At 53.5% G+C, this 20,164-nt stretch overlaps 5 protein-coding genes across 5 annotated transcripts; 2 read left to right on the top strand and 3 right to left on the bottom strand.

The window, feature by feature from the left end:
- Window positions 1-3,506: 3,506 nt before the first annotated feature.
- HER10_EVM0007462 (G-protein coupled receptor) lies at window positions 3,507-4,941 on the bottom strand (the record flags this gene model as incomplete). The annotated part of the gene is made up of 3 exons (XM_035477017.1): window positions 3,507-4,308; window positions 4,354-4,620; window positions 4,667-4,941. The coding sequence occupies 3 exons, from the start codon at window positions 4,939-4,941 to the stop codon at window positions 3,507-3,509; spliced, it is 1,344 nt and encodes a 447-aa protein (XP_035338561.1).
- A 6,721-nt stretch (window positions 4,942-11,662) lies between these two features.
- Window positions 11,663-12,268, top strand: HER10_EVM0000054 (uncharacterized protein; the record flags this gene model as incomplete). The annotated part of the gene is made up of 1 exon (XM_035469850.1): window positions 11,663-12,268. The coding sequence occupies one exon, from the start codon at window positions 11,663-11,665 to the stop codon at window positions 12,266-12,268; it is 606 nt and encodes a 201-aa protein (XP_035337884.1).
- Window positions 12,269-12,470: 202 nt separating this feature from the next.
- HER10_EVM0008514 (fibrillarin) lies at window positions 12,471-14,126 on the bottom strand. Its single transcript, XM_035478032.1, has 4 exons — window positions 13,775-14,126; window positions 13,586-13,701; window positions 12,861-13,521; window positions 12,471-12,796 (listed from the first exon to the last, which is right to left on the bottom strand). The coding sequence occupies exons 1-4, from the start codon at window positions 13,944-13,946 to the stop codon at window positions 12,738-12,740; spliced, it is 1,008 nt and encodes a 335-aa protein (XP_035338660.1). The 5' UTR covers window positions 13,947-14,126; the 3' UTR covers window positions 12,471-12,737.
- A 549-nt stretch (window positions 14,127-14,675) lies between these two features.
- HER10_EVM0004484 (ribosomal protein L22) lies at window positions 14,676-16,200 on the top strand. Its single transcript, XM_035474126.1, has 3 exons — window positions 14,676-14,746; window positions 15,053-15,454; window positions 15,539-16,200. Exons 1-3 carry the CDS (start codon window positions 14,744-14,746, stop codon window positions 15,695-15,697), a joined length of 564 nt encoding a protein of 187 aa, XP_035338273.1. The 5' UTR covers window positions 14,676-14,743; the 3' UTR covers window positions 15,698-16,200.
- A 304-nt stretch (window positions 16,201-16,504) lies between these two features.
- HER10_EVM0006838 (F-box domain-containing protein) lies at window positions 16,505-19,951 on the bottom strand. The gene has a single exon (XM_035476412.1). The coding sequence runs from the start codon at window positions 19,420-19,422 to the stop codon at window positions 16,693-16,695; it is 2,730 nt and encodes a 909-aa protein (XP_035338495.1). The 5' UTR covers window positions 19,423-19,951; the 3' UTR covers window positions 16,505-16,692.
- Between the last annotated feature and the right edge of the window lie 213 nt (window positions 19,952-20,164).

The following is a 20,164-nucleotide window of genomic DNA, read 5'->3' as shown; positions in this document are numbered from 1 at the left end:
GGGCTGCAGCGGTTTGCCAACCTTGAGTTACTATTCGCGGCATATGGTGTCACTTGAGGGGCAGATATTACCCATTCATACAAATGCAGAGGTTTCGAGAACGGAGTTGACGACATTTGTTTCCACGATGATATTCACATTGAACAAGGTTACCGAGTTCCTCAGCTTGTAATGCTTCCATGAAGATTACATCGCGTGAAAGCCTGGGTGGAGGGTATGAAGCCAAGCAATCTGCACCTACTCCGACAGAGGAAAGATGAGTAGTAGAGCGAAATGTAGGACTAGAGCCGGCCTTGAGCAAGAACATTGCTTTGTAGAATATCAGCATCTTCTCAACTTCGACCTCGCTCCGTCGCACCCGTGCCATCTCCTCAGAGGACATTAGCAAACGTATCTACCTACGAGAAGGCGAGTGTACAGCCCGCTTCTTCCATTGCATCGCCATACCGCACCAAGCCAATGCAATGATTACCAACAACCACAGAGAAGAAGAAATAATGCAGTCATACGATTTGTGAGGCACCTCCACGTGTTGCGTCCCCAAAACTGCGGTACTTCTTGCGCTTTGACGTCTCTCTGGTAAGAAAGTCCCCCCCCCCCAAAAAACAGGGCTTGCTAGGAGCAGCCACAGCCGTTGAAGAACGCCCTAGATCTTGATCACCGTTGGGAGAGACTGAGAAAAAGTCGACGGACAAGGGGTGGGCTGACTTGGACTCGACCGTACCGGCATTCAATGGCATGTGGGCGTACCTGGCGTGTTTTTTTTTTTTTTTGCCTCGGGACTCGGGCAGACGGTATTCACCCCGCCACTACTTCGTTATCTCTGGAGTTTGGGGATATTAATCTTGTGATTGTCGTTATTATCATGTAGTGATCTGCGGCCCGCGCGATGGTTTGCTGCAGGGCGAGCATATCCATACACATTACATCGGGCCGTCAGGGAACCGTCATTGCTTTATCTGAGTAGGTGTCTCGGGTCTAGTGGCTCACTAAATCGTTGAATGCTTGAGTCACCATCGTCATCGACGAAGAAAGAAGAAATGATGGATGTCAAACAAGGTACGGCCATATGACGGCCACAGGTGATGCAAGGGCACCATCATCCTACGTGCCCACATAAAGTTATCACGATGAACGAAACCGCGCGTGGGTTCACTTTACGCCCGGATCCTCGGCCTCAACCAGCGCGGGGAAAGGAAAATCAGCCACGTAAAAAATAAAAATAAAAAAAAAGCTGCGTCCATCCCACCGTAACTTAGACATGCATTTCGAAAATCGTGTGATCCAGACCCCCAGAAAGCAACCGCGACGGCAGATGAAACGGGATCGTCGGGAGCCATTCGAGAGAGCAAGTGCCGTGGTACCGTGGTATCGTCAAATGTTGCTTCGTCGGGGAATTTTCGACTACGGATACTACTGTCCGTATGCCTGCATCGTCTTGCATGCAAATTCTTACACTAGAGAATGAAATATCAATAGTCCCGTTTCTCGATGAGGATCAGATCTTCGACCGCGGCATTTCTCGTTATTTGGTACCCTAAATTGGTGGAAGCTGCCATTTGTCTTGATGGTTCCTCCACGGGCCAGGAACCGTCCTGAGCTCGCGTTCTCTATTATGTACGTATAGAGTAATAGTGTGATGTTGGGGTATAGGGCGAACAAGGATTGGAATGCTTGTCTAGCCGTCGGAGCAGAGAAGAGAAGAGCAGGTGAAGGGAGGGGTTCCAATAGCAAGAGCAGTCACTTCTAAACTGTGTTAGCGGGAATCTTGCGAATGGGTTAAGATGAACCAAGTTCAACACTCCAAAGCCAACATCACCTCTAGCTTCAAGTTCAGGGTGAGTAATACAGTAACATTCTAGCCAACGCAGGCAAACAAGCCAGGGCAGATACAACGGAAGAGCACGGCGAGCTCGGGGTTATCCCTTGCATCGAAGCCAAGATTCGGGGAAGCAAATCCGCCCGAGAAGGCATCGCCAAGTTTCCAAGTTACCGACTTCCCCCACGCTCTTCCATCGTTCTCTGTTATTCCCGCAGCCATTATCTGTGGACGAAGTGCGCGAATGTCAAACAGGTCGACTTTCAAAAGTACATGCTGTAATGAACACACCCCTGTATGCCCCTGCATGCGCGCCGCCAAGGTTCCCCTCCAACTTGGCTTTGTGGGATTGCGTGGGATCTTTTTTCTCCAGAAACCCACTGGGCTGGGAAAGTGGGTTTGTGTAGGAATTGGGAATGGAATGGGAATGAAATGGTACTCGGGCAATTTGCTCCATCTTCTCTGCAACCCCCAAGTCCAGCGCAAACCTCGTCCCAGAGGATAGGGGGGGCGGTGTATCCGTAAATTTTCATCTCTCTCTTTCTCTCGAGTAAAGATTGACTAAAATCTTCATCAGCGTCAAGCAATGCCAAACTCAAAAGAATTGGGCTGAGCAAATTTTCGTCAGTCCTGACTAAAGACTTCTTTCCTAGCAAACTGCGTACCTGCAAACGTGACAAGCCTTGCTGCAAGGATGGATGAGTGGACTTGAGAAGAGATCAGCCAGCCACAGAAACACCGACAGCAAGTCCAGACGAGAGGCTGTAACACAATGCCCGACACTCAAGAGACGAAAGGAACGAAGGGCAGCGAAGCAAGGCAGGAAGAGGAAAAGTGACACAGACAACCTCCCGCGTCCCTGCAGCTGTCTGCGTAACCCAACGACAAACGTTGAGGTGCCGGCAGCCTGGCACCCTGGAAAGGGACCACGAGGTGTTTGCTCAGCTTTGGTCGTGCGCAGCTGTCTTTGCAGAACACGCACCGCCCCGAGAAACGTGCGTTTGGGACGATTTCTGAGCTCACGGACCGTTGGGAGTGCCGATCCATTACGTTCTCTGCAATTAGACAGAGAGGGAAAAGAGTCCAAGCACTACCTGCAACATCCCACACTTACGTGCTCTGCTTACACGGCACGGCTCCTGCGCGCGTGTAGTGCTCTGAGACGAGACCAGACGACACCAAGACGAGACGGGAAAAACCAAGTGCAGACTTAGACTACCCGAGGAGGAGGAGCGCGCCGTTGGAGAAATGTAGGAACCCATCTTAGTCTTTGGGACCGACGGCACGTGGAAGCTGAATGCGCTTCATCTCCTCTCAAGTCCGTCTGTTCGTAAGCGCCAGTCCCAACGGCGTCTTTTCATGGCGTTGTGGGCAAAATACATTTACTAGAGACAACGAGTCCGCCGAGACACGTTATATCAAGGAGACTTCACAAGGCGAAGATATTGAAGTTCTGCAGAGTGACAAATGAACAATAATTGATGTGTTATCTACAACCAACAAGTTTTACAGACAAGATCGTTATAAATATTCAGCTGGGGCATGCCAACGCAACAAATGCCCCCCAAAAGCAACAAATTGAAACCTGCTTCCGCGGCAGGGCCTCCCAAAACAACAACATGGCTTCGGGGTATCATCCACAAGAAATCGTTTCGCTATCGTGACAAGGGCACATCTCCTCCATACACTACGACCTCGATGCCTGTTCATTCGAAGCCGGTCGACTATTCGTAAGCTCCGTTATGCTTTCACTCTCGTAGTTTTTTGTCCTGCGGTTCTGGCTCGGGATCTTGAACTGGTCGCTGTGCCTGAAACTACCCACAATTTCCGTCACATCTGGCCGTCGAGACGAATATTTAATGTCGGTCCATAGCGTCTTGCAGGCCTTCCATGAAGTCACCACATAAATGAGCGCATTCCAGAAGCCCTGAAGCGGGAGAACGAAGGCACTCATAAACTCTAGCGGCGTCGAAGACTCCTTGGTGTGTATGACCGAGTAGACGCGATTGGCGCTCGACGGGACCCAGGTGATCAAGATCACTGTGAAGAACAGGATCGAACACTTGGTGTAAGACCAAGCCGCGTTGTTGAGCTCGTAGTTGCGTCGACGAGCGGAGTTCATCGGCCGCTGGGCGGAAGTATCCGCCGTGTTACTTTCGGCAGGCGGGACAGCCGCTTCGGCTTGTGATTCATTGCGGCTATAGCGATTGGCAGAAATGCTGACAGAGTAAGCAGCGTTGGGTAGTCGTGGGACTGGTCCGGCTTCCGAGCCACGTCTTCCCACTGTGGCAAGACCAATAGAGCCCTGAGGCTGATCCATTGCTTCCGAGGTGACGTAGACTTCGGTCGTCTTCATAGAGGTTAGAACGTCGTGGAACGAGTTCATTTGGTCGTGGTCCGAGGAGCTAAAATTATGAAGCTGCTTTCGCTTTTGGTAGATTTCTCGACCCGCGCGGATGTAGATGAAGAAAGTGATCAAGATTGCAATCCTGGAACAATTAGCAAAACCCAATGAGAGCGAGAAATAGACCTACCAAACGGGTCCGTAGAATGTGAGAATGCGCCAGATCTCCCACTCAGGTCGAATCCAGCACCATAATGTCGCGTTACCATAGACCCTCAACCCATCGCCGTTCCTGACAAAGACATAGACCAGGGCTGGGATAAAGGGAATTCCATAACAGCAAACGAGATACGGTATCTCCATTCTCCGTAGTCTTTCGGCGTCGAACTTGTAGTAGAACGTCAAGTAGACGTTGATAGCCATAGTAAGTGTCCAAAATGCATCAGCCGGCATGAACCTGCAGTGTGTTAGTCGCGAACCAGTAGCGGGGCCGGTATACCAACATTTGAACCAGGAACGCCTGGAGCTGGCAGCCTGGCGAGTCCGGAGAACCAATGTAGGATCTCGCCATGAGCGTGCCAACATTCGTCATCATATTTCCAAAGGAAGCGAAGAATACGAGCCGATTGATGGGCTTGTGGAACGCTCTAGACGAGCAAAATGTGACAATAATGAATACGCATCCCAGCAGCGAGAAGACCGAGCAGGTCCGTTCTATGATACTGAGAAGGTCGAGGTCTCCTTTGTCCAAATTGGCCTTCTCTTGGGGTGTGTCCATGTTGTCAATGGTAGTATACGGAACTGGCAGAGACCCTTTGTGTGACCGGGTCGATTTACACGGTACGAAACAACGTCGGACTGGTGTCTGCGTTGACGGCAACCAGTGATGTTTTGAACAAGTGGTAGTGATTGTCGACGGCTTTGGTCGTGGGCCTTGCTCGAAATGTTGCAAATCGGTTTCGTGAAATGGTGGATGGCCAACCGTTCAAGTACGTTGACCTCCCTCCCTGAAAGGTTCCGGCCAACGAAAGTAGCGACAACTCCGACGAGCAACGGCTTGTAAAGGTGTTGCCCAACCCAATGGGTACGGTCCAATATGTCAACTTCCTATCAAGATTCTATGCGAACTCCTGACCAGGATGGTCTGCAGGAGAGCACAAGCGGATGTGCTGAGCCAGAATCCAGGAACCGAATTGTCGAGAAACGAGAACCAACGTGGTCCGGAAAAGGCGTAGAAGACGGGATCAAAGATGATGGCAACGACGGTAAAATGTAAGAAAAGAGGAAAGGAGCCAGTCACCAACTCATCGAGGCGCCGCAGGCCCTGGGCCTTCGCATGGCGTGTAGCAGGGGCTGTGTAGGGCCGGATTGGCCAGGATGCTGTCGAGACCATGTTCCATGTTGGGACGGGGCGTGTAAGTATGTACGTGAGTACCTTCCTGGACACCCTCTTGGGCAGAGAACCACAGGAGAGAAGACACTACAGATACCTGGCAATTGCTGGAGATTTGGTGTGGTCGCCATGTCCGCGTGAAGAGAAGTGAGAGGGCACTAGGGGGGTTAGAGGATGGATGTTGTGGAAGCTGGAACAGGCCAAGTGAAGGACTTAGCTCGCCGCATCCGGATCCACTGGAACCAGCTTGGCGCGGGGTCGGACGAACCTGGGGACGCCAGGGACCCCTGGTCGATTCCCTCTAGCGGCACCGTTACAAGGCTCCCCTGGCCCTGGGCCAAAGTTCTTCGCTGGGTGGGTGAGCTGTCGAGCTGCATATCCGTAGGTATTCTGCAGTGCCCGTATTCGTTGAACAAAATTGCCTTCAATTTCTGAACTCCCTGAGTGATGGCCGTCGCCATCCTCCCTCACCGCGTGGCCTCCTCATGGTGATCGGATACCCCTGAGCTGGCATTGTGATGGGAGCTTGTCATCATACCCAAGCCAACCATGTCCTTACTCCAGGCGGAAATATCATGTTTTCTCGCTGAGCTTGGACGTGTAAACCATGGTCAAGGCGGCGGGATAGTCAGCGGAAGGGTACCACGGTTCCAAACCCCAAACTGTCTGGCACTCAGGCGCCTCCTGGCCGATGCCTTTCTCGACTTCCATCCTCCTAGTGAAACCCTTGTCAAGCCACCGCAAACCAGGGATCGAGGGCTGTAATTTGGATGTGTCGTCGTTGGACCAAAGGGAGCTCGTGTTTGCTGACCCCATGAAGACTAGCAGGGTAGTTGCGATAAAAAAATCGGGATCACGACTCGAGGAAATTGGGAGTTTTCCATAGACTGTAGGGCTAGTTGGCCTTGCTTTCAACGAAATGCTGAAGCCGCAGAAGGGTCTCATTCTGCAACCCTCTGATGGTGCTGTTGGAAACGGGCCGTGGGCGCTGACGTTCTGCTGCAGAGTTCCGTACAGCACCATCCAATCTAATAGGGCAGTGCCACGCTGTAGAAGGCGGCAGCTAGCGAAAACTGACGTCCGCATTGCTTTCACCGTATCATCCGATGTGCTGGTGACAAAGCCATGGTGAATCAGGTATGAACAAAGACTGATCTCCGACCTCTCGAGATTGGGAGCCTTTCCGTTTCGGGATGCAACGGTCAGTGTGCAGTCGTTGGTTCGCGCAGGGCCTTACAAAGAATTCATCATTGAGATGGAAATAGCTTGACGGCCAGCCACAATGACTCGAAATGCCGTCGATTTTGCTGGCTGGCTGCTGCTTTGTCCCAACATCTCCCAGACCGGCTGGCGGCACGGTGGAAGCTTCGCCCACGTGGAGGACGCCACGATCGACGATGTCTCCGAGCTGGTGGTGAGCGGGTGCTCGTAGGATGGAATCAAAACTGAGACGAAGTCGACGGCGGCGTGATGTCGTCTGGAGTGTGGTCTCCTATGGGTTAGAGATGGGACGGAGCGAGACTTTCCAGCGCCGCGCCGTTTGCGAAATTCATGGTTCCGACTGCTCGGTGCCAAGCCACGCGCCGGAGACGACTCTATGGAAGATGGCTGTTGGAATGAATTGTTGGACTGCACGAGACCACGCGGTGATGAGAGACCTAGCTAAACCTCGGCGACGAAGCTCAGATCGATTCTGACCGACCCCAGTTTCAGACAGCCACATTACAATTAGGCACAAGCTGTGCCGTCGTTTGAAGACCCAGACGGGATAGTACGGCCGTACCGAGGTGTCTGTTGGAGGATCTGGATGAACGCTGATTAGCTACCAGGCCTGCCAAAGCCCGGAGGATGGGAGGCGTAGAAGCCTAGAAGGGTTAAAATGCATGATGAAGGCAAAGTCTGGGGGAGGAGACTCGTGAATCTGTAGTGCTGCAGTGCATGCTCCGAGATGAACTTGGTTGGGTGCGGTCGACCGGAGCGAAGCAGCAGGTGCCAGGAGCCTACGAATAGGAGGTCAGGACCCAAAGAGAAGGAGGCCACAGGGCGGGAGGTTTCTGGTGGTGACAACGAAGGCACGAAGGGTGACATTGGAGATGGGGAATTTACCCACATTTACCCCAACACTGCACCACTCATTCCCCAGGACCCAGGTGCCTGTTCCTGCCTATCCCAAGCGGGTGAAGTGGGGCTCTCTTCCGAGCATCGGTACGTACCGCACAGATATCCGTATCTCTTCTGGGAATCGGCAACCACCAAGCTTTTCAAGTCAAACACGCCGGCCTCCCAAGAGTCCAACCATGGCAAACCCAACACCGGGTCCCGTCCATAGGGCCTAGCCCAAGCTGGAAAACGGATGACCTGCTGTCTACATTCACCAGCTTAATTTACCGGTTTATGCCGTGCCTCCGCGACTCTGGCTGCCTACTTCATCTTTCCTTGAGCTCTTCGTTGTCGTTGGCCAGCCTCGATCCTCGGTGCTGACCTTTTTATTTTTTATATTTTTTATTTTTTGCCGCGGCGGATCATAACCTCGAGTAACCTGTTATTTTGTTCCAGCGGTGAAGACGCTTGGTATTGAATCCGTACAAGAGGGTTGCCCCCGAGGCTGATTGCCACTGACGGCATCGAATCATGTTACCTTTGCCTCCAACAGATCCGAGGTCTTGGTGCCGGCGGTCCATTGCCTCTGAAGGGGGTCAAATTGTGTTTCATCGATCGTAGTGCTCCAAGACTGCTACCTTGGACGGACTTGAGGGCGTTTCCCCGGCTGACCATGGCCTCGGGAGCTCTTCCACCCAAATGCCCAGAGGTTCTTCGACCAGGTCTCTCGTCTTGGCTTCTCGTGGGCAGGTACTATGCGGTCGAACTCTAATATATTGTTGGTATACGATCCTCCGCCACAGAGCGACGGATCTATGGATCTGGATGGCTCGACGAAGTAAAGGTGGGCAGATTACGGAGAAACACAAAGAAGCCTAGCGTATTGGTAACATGGAGAGAGCCCTATCCCGACTTTTTTCACTAATGCCTTTATCGAAACCCCTCACTTATCCGTATAGCCTACGAATACAGACAACTGCAGCAGTTCCAGACCACACTAGTCACAAAATGTCGACAGTCAACCACGCCTGCTCTCTTACCCCAGACTTACCTGCTTCAAGGGTCTGCCCCTGATGCGCAATATGCGTGATCGAAGGAGCTGAACCTGGTCGTTCATTTGGGGTTCTCGTCTGTGCGTTCCTGTCAGAATTAACATGAGCCGCCACAACGCCGCGTAGGAGAACTTTCCCCTGTCGACTCGGCCAGGGCGGCCCTTTTGAGCCCTAAGATTCGAGCAGATACCTTACGCACTCTGATATAGTCCTCCCTGCTGCTCAGCTGGGCGGTGACGACTTTGTCCGACCTCCCTGTCGCTGGCTTTGCCTGCTCTGGTGGTCTCGTCGACTGGCGGCCTGGGCATTATACAAAAAATATGAACGAAAGGAAGGAGGGGGATACTGACCTTGTAATTCACGCCCCTGCCCGGACTCGAACAGCGCGCCCCTCAGTCAACCCGGACTCTGACTTCATGGGAGTATTTGTTTATTTGACCATTCAACCACCTCGCACACATCCTGGCCTGACCTCGCCGACCTAGACGGGCGCTGCTGTGCTGGTGACGGGAATGGGATTGAGGGGGGGTATATAGTCTCAGCTCCACTTGGTAATGTAGGTTGAGGAAGGAGGGACGTAGAGGTGGGAAGGCACGGCTGAGCGAGGTCTGGATGGTAAATCCTCAAGATCGTGACCCAAAGGCGCGCATCTACTCAGGTAGCTTCGCCGCTCGTTGCAGCCGCCTTCACATCCTTGTCCACAAATCACTTCAGATTCAGGCAAACGTTGATGAAGGGCGAGAAGGAGAAGTCATCGCTCCGTATTCTGGTTTCTGGCCCGAGAAAAGCCCCCTTATGATTGAGAGTGATCTTCAGAGCCACTTTGGTGGCAGGAAACAGATATTGGCACGATTGGTAATAGAGAATCCCCCTCACTCAACTTTCCTCTTTGCAGTCTCTGGTTTTGCAATTCAGCCCTCACATGAAGACGTGACACACACAAGCCAACTGCCTCATTGGGTGACTGGTCTAATCAACGTGCCGCTTTCTTGACGGCGCTAGCGTCTGGGGTAATACATAGACCTGAACGGTTCTTTTCGGGAAAGGAGGGCGATGGCTTCTATCAGGGGTGTGTACGCCACCACGGCGACGTTCGCGAAATTTGAGCATTTCTTCCGAGGACGCTTTGACGGATGTAAGCTGAATCGGTGATGTTCCAGGGGTTGCAATTCGATGTTCCCCTCTGTCTGGTCCAGCCACGCGGGATAGACAGGAAGACCATGGTTAGTTACTGAAGGGGGCTAGAGGTAACAAGGGCGTGGTTGACGGGATCCAAAGGAAGCCGAGAGAAGCCCGGGGTGGCAGAGCTGTCGTCACATTTCACATTGCGGCGAAGGGCATATGCCTTCAAGGTGAATTTGATCAAGGCATGTCCGAGGCTTCCAACATACTCTTGTATTCAGGCCTTTTTTCTGTAAGTCTCTTCGGCTTGTCGTCTCGTCACGCCCAGCTGCCAGGGGAACGCAACTTGGCGCTCGAACAGCAACCACTGATATGTGGTCCAGGTAGAGAGGCACGGCTCGGTTGTTTAGACCGTTCTGGGCAGGAGAACGAGGCGGACTACTCCAGTCGATCTGTGAAGATGTCAATCGCCGAAGCCAAGCAGGTAGTCTGACTTCCCACCCGAGACATACTCGTCGTCGGTCGGTTGACCGTTGATCTACACTCTACCCTAGCACTATCTGGGTCTTCTGGAGTCTAGACCAGCCGCGAGCCAACTTCTAAGTGAATTCTAGCGCTCAGTGGAGGCCGGTCATTCTTTCGGCGAATCTAAGCCTGGTTCAGTATGGTCGAAGCAGTGGCGTCGTGATAGTCGGATTGTGCCTCAGTTGTAGTATTGCGATCGTTGTTCAATCTCATGGTCAATATTTGTGTTGAAGGAAAGTCAAAGGAGATATAACTTTCCAAACTCAGATGGAACTATTGCTTTTGAATGTACAGCAAAGTAATTTGGGATTGGACATTTTCAGATACGTATTTTGATGAACGGAGTAGACAGTGTAACCGGTGACCCCTTTGACTTACATCGCGAATCGATAGCTCTCATCTGGAATTTTCAGGTCGACTTATGCCTGCCAGACCTGATCAGAAAACCATAGCTGTTCAAAATTTTGGCTTTGGCGATTCGAAATGCTGAAGCAGGCTTTGTCCCATGTCTCATCCAAGGCCATCGAAGCGGCAGGTATCGCTTCTTTGGAGCACCCTCGTGGAAGAGGACAGAAACGACATGTCATCTCGAGAAGTCACAACGGCAGGGGAGCCTGCTTCATCGCTGTTGTGTCTTTGTGGGATTCGGCATCGTCTCATTGTTCGGTTTCGAGATTAAACGAGGGCGTCTTCCAGAGACGCCTTCTAGTTGCTTGTTCGTCGCATCAGGGAGTCTTTGCTTGTTGGCTTCTAGAAACTTGCCCTTCCATCGATGGAGTATAACATCTGGGCCGTTCCAGCTTTGTTGAAACTTCACATGTGTCGAAGGCCAGAAGATGCGCGAGGAAGCTTCGTAGGTACAACCAAGATAAAAATAAGAAGACTTCGTCAATAGACGGCCTCAGCTGAAACTCATAATTTCCAAGTATTCAGAGCTTCAGCAGTCTTGGTCTTGAATCTTCTCAAATGGCGGATAATCACGCATGTTAGTATCCTCGTCACGCTCCCAAAGGATACTCGACCTCTCCACGAGGAACGGCACGATGTCACGAGGTCACAGAATGTCGAAACGCGCGTCCAAACGCAGACACGCAAGCCCAGAACCGGACTTGAGTCTCACAGAAGGGGTCCCCATCATCAAGGCCCGTCGATACCCTCATCGGAAAGACGTCGAATATCACGCACCAGGAAGACACCGGTCGTTATATGAACACCATCCTCCTCCTCCTCGTTCCCCCAAACGCCACCGACACAACCGCCACATCGAAGCCAAGTCGGACACAGATGGCGATCTGAAGATGATTCCCATGCCACCAGAGTCGCCCTCGACTGCCCTCGTTCTCAGGACTGCAAGAACACCGGGCTATAAGAAAGACCACCGAAAGAACGACGACGACAGCTACCTGGATATCGTGAGGCGCCGCCGAAAACCTAAGCATAAGCCCGGCCTCGAGCTTAATCACGAGCCGGTGAACCACAGAGCCTCGAAACGTCGCCGCAGCATCATAGACGATACCGGACGCGAGCTACATCAGCAGCAACAGTGCAGCGACCTCGTCGTCGACAACTACCGCTTCCGTAACCACCTCCTCTCCCTTCTGGACGAGCAGCGTTCGTCGGTCGAGTGCTGGGCCCGCAGCGTCGGCGCGGGAGGCCCGGCTGAACCGATGGACTGGCAGCCCGAGCAGGAGCGGGTCGTGTACATCGCCCGCGACCTCGTGGAGTATGGCTGTTACGAGGACCGGTGGAGAATCGGCGGTGGGCAGGAGGAGCAACCGCAGCAGCAGCTGAAGGAAAGGCCGACGGCGCAGCTTTCGTCGGAATTAGTGTCGTGGGCCGATCAGATAGAGGATGGGTCGGACGTGTGTGGGGCGTCGGTACTTGGCTTAAGTCTTGTGGATGTGATTGAGTGAAGCGGGGGCTGGGCTGCATGAAGTCTAGACGTGGGTGTTGAGGATAGGGGTTCGTGAGCTTCTGCTGACGTTTGATAATGGAGGTAATCGGAGACACACGGAGTGTGAATGAAAGCATATCAGGACGGATGTTCGTCACTGCGAGAGTCAGTCACCACGAGGGGGAACCATATGAGACAGCAAAAAGCGCAACGAACTACTACTCCTATTCAAGTCTATAAGCCCATTAAACATGTCATTTTCACCGCGAGGGACTTTTTGAATACCTATATGGGTTAACATGCAAGTTTTGAACTAGACCAGTCCTAAATTCCTAACGCCTGTCCAGATGAAGTCCGACCGACCGTACCCATTGAAGCAAAAGTCAAATCTCGTGGGAATCTCGCAAATGTACAGATTCAACCGCTCACCCACCACTCTTCTTTACGCAACGCATACAATACTTTTTTCTCCCGTTTCTTTTTCACATTTATTTCGCGTAGCGCGAGTACTCGGCAGCGACGAGGCAGTGATCACGCTCGAAGGGCTCTGTGATAATGTGTTAGTCATGGGGGGTTTTCCACTTCCAGGGAGGAAACAGGGGATTACGAACCTAGCGTAAGCTGCTCCTTGGGAGTGATGCGCTCTCCTCTCAGCTTCTCGACCTCCATGGCGAAGACCTTGTGAGCGGGGGCGGTACTGTCGATACAGTTGGCCTTGATGGAGATGAGGATACCACCGCCGACCTTGAGGAACTGGTGGGCGTTCATGGCGACGATACGGGCCTGGTCGGGCTGGGCAACATCGGCGAAGATGCAGTCGACCATGGGCATGAGCATGCGGTACTTGAGGGGTTGACGGGCGTCCTCAACAATGGGGACGACGTTGGTGCGCTTGGCGGCCATGCCGATCAGATCACGGCCGGAACGGGGGGAGAACTCGACAGCGTAGACGAAGCCGGTAGGACCGACGATATCGGCGACGTGGGAGACTGAGGTACCGGAGGCACCACCGAGGTAGAGGACCTTGGAGCCGGGGCCGAAGTAGAGCTTCTCGAGACCACCGATGACGGCGGCGGCCAACTTGGAGCGGAAGGGGTTCCACACGCGGTACTCGATCTTGGTGGTTGTGGTGGTGCCGTCCTCGTTCTGGGTTTGGTTGTCGACAGAGACGCGCTTCTCGCCGTAGACAGACTCGCCGGGGACAATGTTGCGGGTTGCGATGGCGTCCTCCTTGCCACGGACAACGAAGACACCCTCGTGACGGTGGGGCTCCTGCAATCTTTTGTTAATGGACAAATCCTCACCGAAAGAAGAAAAGCCTTGAGTTGTGACATACCACGATGACCTTCTGACCTCCCTTCTGACCGCCAGCAGCACCACCACGGCCGCCTCTGCCGCCCTTGGAGACACCTCCACGGCCACGGCCGCCGCCAGGACCACCGCGACCACCGCCTGCAGGATCATGTTAGCAAACTCATTCTTTCGCACTCGACATCGCGAAAAGCAGATTCTCTCAAGAACTTACCACGACCACCACCACGTCCACCGAAACCGCCGCGGCCACGGTCACCACCGAAGCCTCCACGGCCACCACCACGGCCGCCGAAGCCACCACGGTCACCACCACCACGTCCGCCGCCGAAACCACCACGACCGCCGCCGCGACCACCGCCGCCACGAGGAGTGAAGGGAGCCATTGTCTTTTAAATATGTGTCGGGTAGCCGGAAAAGACTAGTTGTTGCAAAAAGAAAGAGAACAAGACTGGCAGTTCCCAAGTTGCGAAAGAAGAGTCCAATTGGGGGGTGAGAGGCGCAGATAATGCTAATCCTCTTGGTGGCGGGTTGGGACAACTGGATACTGGGCTGGGTGTTTGAAATTTTTCGTCGGACTTTTTTTCTGAGAGCTTCAAGAGTACGCACGGGCCAAACTGACAGAAAGATTGTGGGGTCATCAAGGTGATTGGGCAATGCGGATTTTCAGAGGAGCCGCCTTCCGGCAAGTTTTTTTTTTGCGATTAGATAAGAAGGGACTCAAGGCCCACCTGCAAAGTGGGGTCTCACGTTCGGGGAGAGGCAGGAGCGTCAGAAACCAGGTGGTGGTGTCCAGTACCTGGCTTGCAACGGAATTGAAGAACACCTCAAAATATCATCCTTTCCATTTGTCCCAACTCCCCAAGCCGCAATCTCATTCCAAAAAATCCAAACGAGACACCAGACTGTTCATCAGTTCATCGGACTAATCGTGAGTCTCATCAGATTTTCCATTGCAATTTTCCCCCGGCCAAAGCTGGAAGAAATCGCCCATTTACCCCATAGGGTTGCGGAACCCTAAGGCCGACCCCCCTGCCGTTTCCCGATCCGCAAGCGAGCCAACCCGGCGCAGGAGGGCTAGGGTCAACGAAAGTTGTGAATTTCTTCTAACCTCACTCTGACAGCCAGCCCACGACCGACCACCGACCGACCACCGAAACCATCACCACACCCAACGATCAAGATGGTAAGTCGCACCGCCGCTCGCTTTCCCTATGTTCCGCGTCGACGAGAAAGAGGAGGAAATCTGTGCATTCGACGAAATTTCGACCCTGTTTGCAGCCGCCGAGACGATTCCCTTGCCCCTCGTCGAAAGAGGGTCGAAATTTCACGATGTCAAAGGAAGAGAAAAAACTGGACTTGTGACTCAATCATGTCACTCATGATGGTCGACCAAGAGGAGGAATGAGGAACATTGCCGAACACATGGGGGCATACAATGCTCGTTATATCCCAGAACCCAAAAGACTGACCCTTATCGTCACAAATTCAGGTTCGCTACGCCGCTCAAGAGATCGCCCCCGCGAAGTCGGCCCGCGCGCGCGGTGCCTACCTCCGTGTGTCCTTCAAGAACACCCGTGAGACCGCCCAGGCCATCAACGGCTGGAAGCTCCAGCGCGCCGTCACCTTCCTCGAGAACGTCTCCGAGAAGAAGGAGGCTGTCCCCTTCCGCCGCTACGCCGGCTCCATCGGCCGCACCGCCCAGGGCAAGGCCTTCGGCGTCACCAAGGCCCGCTGGCCCGTCAAGTCCGCCGAGTTCCTCCTCGGCCTCCTCAAGAACGCCGAGTCCAACGCCGACGCCAAGGGCCTCGACACCGGCAACCTCGTCGTCAAGCACATCCAGGTCAACCAGGCCCCCAAGCAACGGAGACGCACATACCGTGCCCACGGTCGCGTATGTTCTACCACCCGAACCTATCCTTTTGAAGGAGAAGGATAGAGACCAGCAGCAGAATGTCGACGAACTAACACATTGCAGATTAACCCCTACATGTCCAACCCCTGCCACATCGAGCTCATCCTCACCGAGGGCGAGGAGGTCGTCCAGAAGTCCGAGGCCGTCGCCGGTCGCGAGGACGTCCGCCTCAACTCCCGCCAGCGCGGTGCCCGCACCCGCCAGGCCATCACCGCCGCATAAACGAACCTCCCAACTCTTTAATCTTTTAAGAAACGGATCTTCGATTTTTGTGGCGTGTGTGCGGTTCATGACGTGAGCAAAAAGGGTCGGCGCGAAGTGTGGACAAACGCGGTACACCACAACAAAACCCCCCTAGGGATAGATTTGGTCTTTGGGTCGTGGATGGATTGCGTGGATTCAAAATACAAAAAAGAACTTTGCGGCTTTTCATATGCTGGTGTACAGGAAGGCTATGGTCTCATGGCATTTAGGGATTGGCATGCGAATTCACACGCGCAACGGTCTGCATGGGCCACCAATAAACAAACATGCAACAATGATTCCCCCCATGGTGGTCCCTTAGTTTACCATGATCGGCATCGGCGTCAAACGGTTACGAGGAAATGCATTCAATTTTGGCCTGCTTCTATATCAAATCACCCCAAAAGATGTTGCCCCTGTGATGGGTATGGAACACTACCCTGCCCGAATGTCAGTGTAGTCGGCGAGGACCTCTGCTACTAGAACATCCAGCGCCACCAACACTGAAGCTACCTCGTGAGTTTGTCAGGCATATTAGCCATGGAGCCACTTTCAATGACGTTGAAATAACTATCAATGCTTAAACCACAGGCCCAGCTCAGAATACCCTGACTATAGTCACTCTGAAGAACAATCCCGTTCTGGTCAACTGCAACTCAAGAGAGAGGCCCGTCAGCCCAGCTTCGGACAGGGGGAACCGTGTAAAAGTGCACACGCATCGCGGCATTCCATTCTTCAAGTTGCCTACGTTTCAGGCAACGTGATTGTGTTATCAGCTTTTGTTGTCTTCCTAATATAAGGTGACTACGGAGTTATGGGTCCTTCATCCAGTCATTATCCCGCCCGTCTTTCCGTCCCAATTTTGAGCCCGTGGTATCTTTTGCCAAAAACGCCGAAAAATTCCAAAGACTCCCGCAGCCCACCCAAATCCCAATTGTTCGTTATACAGTTTTCATCGTAATCAAGCGGTGCAGCTAAACCTGCTCAGCCATCTTGGTAATCATGCCCGTGATTCGTCCTCTTCCAGGGTGGACGATACCATCCCTCTTCGCAGCTTCAATAACCTCCTCATCGTACACACCGGTCCACTCCGTGTCCATACCAAAGGCGGTCGAGAGGTTAAAGTGCTCCTGGTTGCTGAGATAATTGGTTATCTTGGCCGCCAGCCTATCGCCGCAGGACTGCATAAAGGGCATGAGCTCCCGTCGACGCGCAGTCACTTCCGCAGGCTCTTGCCACGGGGAGGTGGTTGGCATGATGCTATGATTGTCAACCATTGGAATGTCCAGCACCACGTAGCCGCAAGACTTGAGAGAGATGTGGTGAATACTGAGCCGCTCCTTCTCTCTGACGAGACTGTGCGGCCGCGGCAAGAGCGAGAATCCGTCATCCTTGCGAACAAAGTCGTCCACCCAATCCTCTTCGTCATCTTCGGTACCTTGACCGACCATGATCTCTTGAATCGGTGGAGTCGGTGCGAGACGTTCAATGATGCCGGCCCAAGACAGCAGTCGTGGCTGTCTTAGTCGCATCCTACCCCAGCCGGCCATTGGATCAGGTGGAGGTGGAGGCGGCGCCGCGTTGTTAGCCACATTGGCATTATGAGGAAGAGGTTGCTGCATCATCATGCCAGCCAGATGCGCGGGCAAGAAGGCAGGAGCATGCAGCGGGCCCTGCGGGGCCACCACTCCGGCCGGAACACCTGGCGCACCCCCGAAACCCGGGTTGGCTTGCGGCTGAAGAGGTGCCGGCGGCAACGGAGGCGCCTGGTTCTGACCCGCGGCTTGCGCACCTTGAGCCTGGCCATGCCCGTGAAGTACAATGCCTGGACCATGTGCCGGGCCAATAACGAGTGCAGGTCCAAATGCATTCTCGGCAACAGGGTTTCTCGTGGGCGCGCCCGTGAGAGACACACTTTCGAGTTCCAACTTTTCCAGAGACTCGGATGCCATCGTCCGCAGAACCTGCAGAAAGACGTGAGGCGCCGAGTAGCAGTTCTTGAGCGAAAGGTGTCTGATGTGCGGTAGAGTGAGCAAGGCGTCTGGCGACTTGGCACCTTCAGGATGAACCATCTGCATCGGCGAGCAGAATGGAGCAGGAAGCACGTATTGATTCCGCTGGGTAATGCCGGGTGCAAACTCGCCACCGCAAATCCACTCAAAATGGAGGAACTTGATGTTGAACTGCGTTGCGATGTGGTCCTGAATCAAACGGTGAACCTTAGTCACCGCGTCGACGGGCGAGACGAAGTTGTCCTCGACGCAACCAGGTGCGACTTTAGACACCTGGCGCCAATCGGCTACAACAGCAAGGGCAACGTTGGTCAGATTGGGCAGACTCTGCCAGAAATCCGATCTCTGGAACATGTAGACATGGCTGCTTGGAATCTTGGCGATCGTCAGGGTAGTCAGAACACTGAAGCTGTTCATCCGAGCGTTGTCGATGAGGGCGAGAACATAGGACTGAATGAGAGCTCGGTGGGCCCATTCCAGCTCCAGCAGCATCTCCTTCTGAGCTCTAGTCAAATTCCTGGGCTGTAGTGGATGGCCGGCCGTGAGCTCATTAAGCACAGTGGCCGCCGCTCTCGCCTCAGCGTTCGCCTCAGCAATTTCGTCGTCATGGTCAGGCGGATCGAAATCAGCAGCGTTGAAGAACGGGGCAGGTTGACCCTGGGCGATGAGTTGAGCAATGTTGGCAAGGTTGTGTTGGTTGGCGTGAGCAGCTACGCTGGCGCGAGCATCAGCGGTAGTCTGGGCTGCATGGGCAGCCGCATGAGCGGCAGCGGCAGTGGCGGCGGCGGTACGTTCGTCAAAGTCAATGTTAGTGAGTGAGACGTTCTCGGTGCTCAAGAGTATAGCAATCGCGTCCTTAGCCTGCTCCTGCGTATACCCGGCATTCGTGACCATGGCCTCCAGCACCGTGTACTTGAAATCTCGAGGACTCTCAAAGGCGAGCTTTCGGGCGTTCATAGAGTCTGAGTCGGATCGCGCTAGGCGTCGCTGCAGGTTTCGGTATCGTAGATTGCGAAGGCCAAAAACCGGGTGAGGTAGAGGAGGGCTCTCCAGCTGCTGATCAGGACCCAGAAGGTAGCCCAGTCCAGCATCGCAACACAGGCCAAGTTCCTGAACCCGTACCAGACACTTCAAGGCCTCCGTCATGGATGCTGTCTCATCGGCAGTCTGCTCAAGCCCCTCGAGCTCGGCATACCGATTGTACGATTCATGAGGCCAGCGGTAGATACCCCAATACGAGGTAACGGCTTGCTGAGTCGGTTTAATGGGAGGGTAGGCGAGGCTCTCCTCATCCAGCTCGAGCGACAGGGCAAATCGAAGAATATGCTCGCCGAAAGACTGGAAAATGCGCATGCCGCTGGAGAAGAGAGTGTCTTTTCCAAGTTGGGGCTGGCCTTGACCTCCATCGTCCAGGTACTTCTGCTTTCTCGCCTTGTACATCTCCGATCGGAAAGGAACCACAACGTTGCGGAAGTATTTGGAAGAAATCATCTTGTCAAACTCGTGATTGACCAAGCGGAGGTTCTTAACATCCGGTCGGGAAAGGTAGGTTGTGATTTCGTCAAAGATCTCGACTGGGACCCGGCCAATGGGCCAGGTGAGCTGAGGAGGGTCTGAAGCCATGGCACCCTGTCCTCGTATCCGCCGGCGTTTGCGGGGCATTTCCGAAGAAGCAGGTGCCCTTCTGTTCATTTCGACCGTTGTTTAACCAAGCATAAGTGCGCTTGGCTAGCTGGGCTTGGTGTTGATTGTCGAGGCTCAGTTTGGGAGTCGGAGGAGCTCGGTATTCATCGGTCGCTCGGCAGTGGGCTGTCGGGTCGGACGATTCGGGCAATGGGATGGGAGGCTGTAATAATTTGTGCTTGACAGAGGCCTGTCCCAAAGTCGAGTGAATATTGATTGATGACAGCAATGAATGGTTCGCTGGATAATTGTGCTTTGTGGCTACAGGAGCGCTTGGTCGGTTGCAAAAAATCGATCAAAGACCGAGTCGTCGACTAAGCAATCGTCAAAAGGCGCACAGTCGTCCTGGCTATAGAGTTAGCAATAATGTTTGATGATGAAGGAACTACTTGCTTTTTGCGTGCCTGGATATTGACGCTGCGTGATAAACAATGTGAATAATTCGCTCAAAGAGATATTTGGTTGAAGCGGGTTGTTGGAACGGGTTGTTGAAGCAATGAATTGGATAAAAAATCCCAGCGGAGAGGTGACAGCCAGCAGGAGCCGGGAAAAGTGAAGTCACTGGTGGCAGGTGCCCAGGTCGGAGGTTTGTGAGACCACTTTTTAGCGTCACCTAAGACAAAAGAAGCTGCACTATTGGCTGTTCGGATCAGCATGTGGCCCTAAGGTGGGGTTTTTCCTGGGGATCAGCGAGTACCTTACCTCAGCCCTTTCAGGTGTTCAACATGGGATTGTTTGGCAGTCGCGATCC

Source organism: Colletotrichum scovillei, assembly GCF_011075155.1.
Source record: "Colletotrichum scovillei strain TJNH1 chromosome Unknown Contig00001, whole genome shotgun sequence".
NCBI classification, from domain to species: Eukaryota; Fungi; Ascomycota; class Sordariomycetes; order Glomerellales; family Glomerellaceae; genus Colletotrichum; species Colletotrichum scovillei.
This window is presented reverse-complemented; position numbering and strand designations above follow the sequence as displayed.

Coding starts and splice junctions, on each gene's coding strand:
- HER10_EVM0008514 (XM_035478032.1), bottom strand. CDS start 13,946: ATGGCTCCCTTCACTCCTCGTGGCGGCGGTGGTCGCGGCGGCGGTCGT. Junction 13,522..13,585: donor GAGGTCAGAAGGTCATCGTG/GTATGTCACAAC, acceptor AAAAGATTGCAG/GAGCCCCACCGTCACGAGGG. Junction 12,797..12,860: donor CAAGGAGCAGCTTACGCTAG/GTTCGTAATCCC, acceptor ACATTATCACAG/AGCCCTTCGAGCGTGATCAC.
- HER10_EVM0004484 (XM_035474126.1), top strand. Junction 15,455..15,538: donor CATACCGTGCCCACGGTCGC/GTATGTTCTACC, acceptor AACACATTGCAG/ATTAACCCCTACATGTCCAA.
- HER10_EVM0006838 (XM_035476412.1), bottom strand. CDS start 19,422: ATGAACAGAAGGGCACCTGCTTCTTCGGAAATGCCCCGCAAACGCCGG.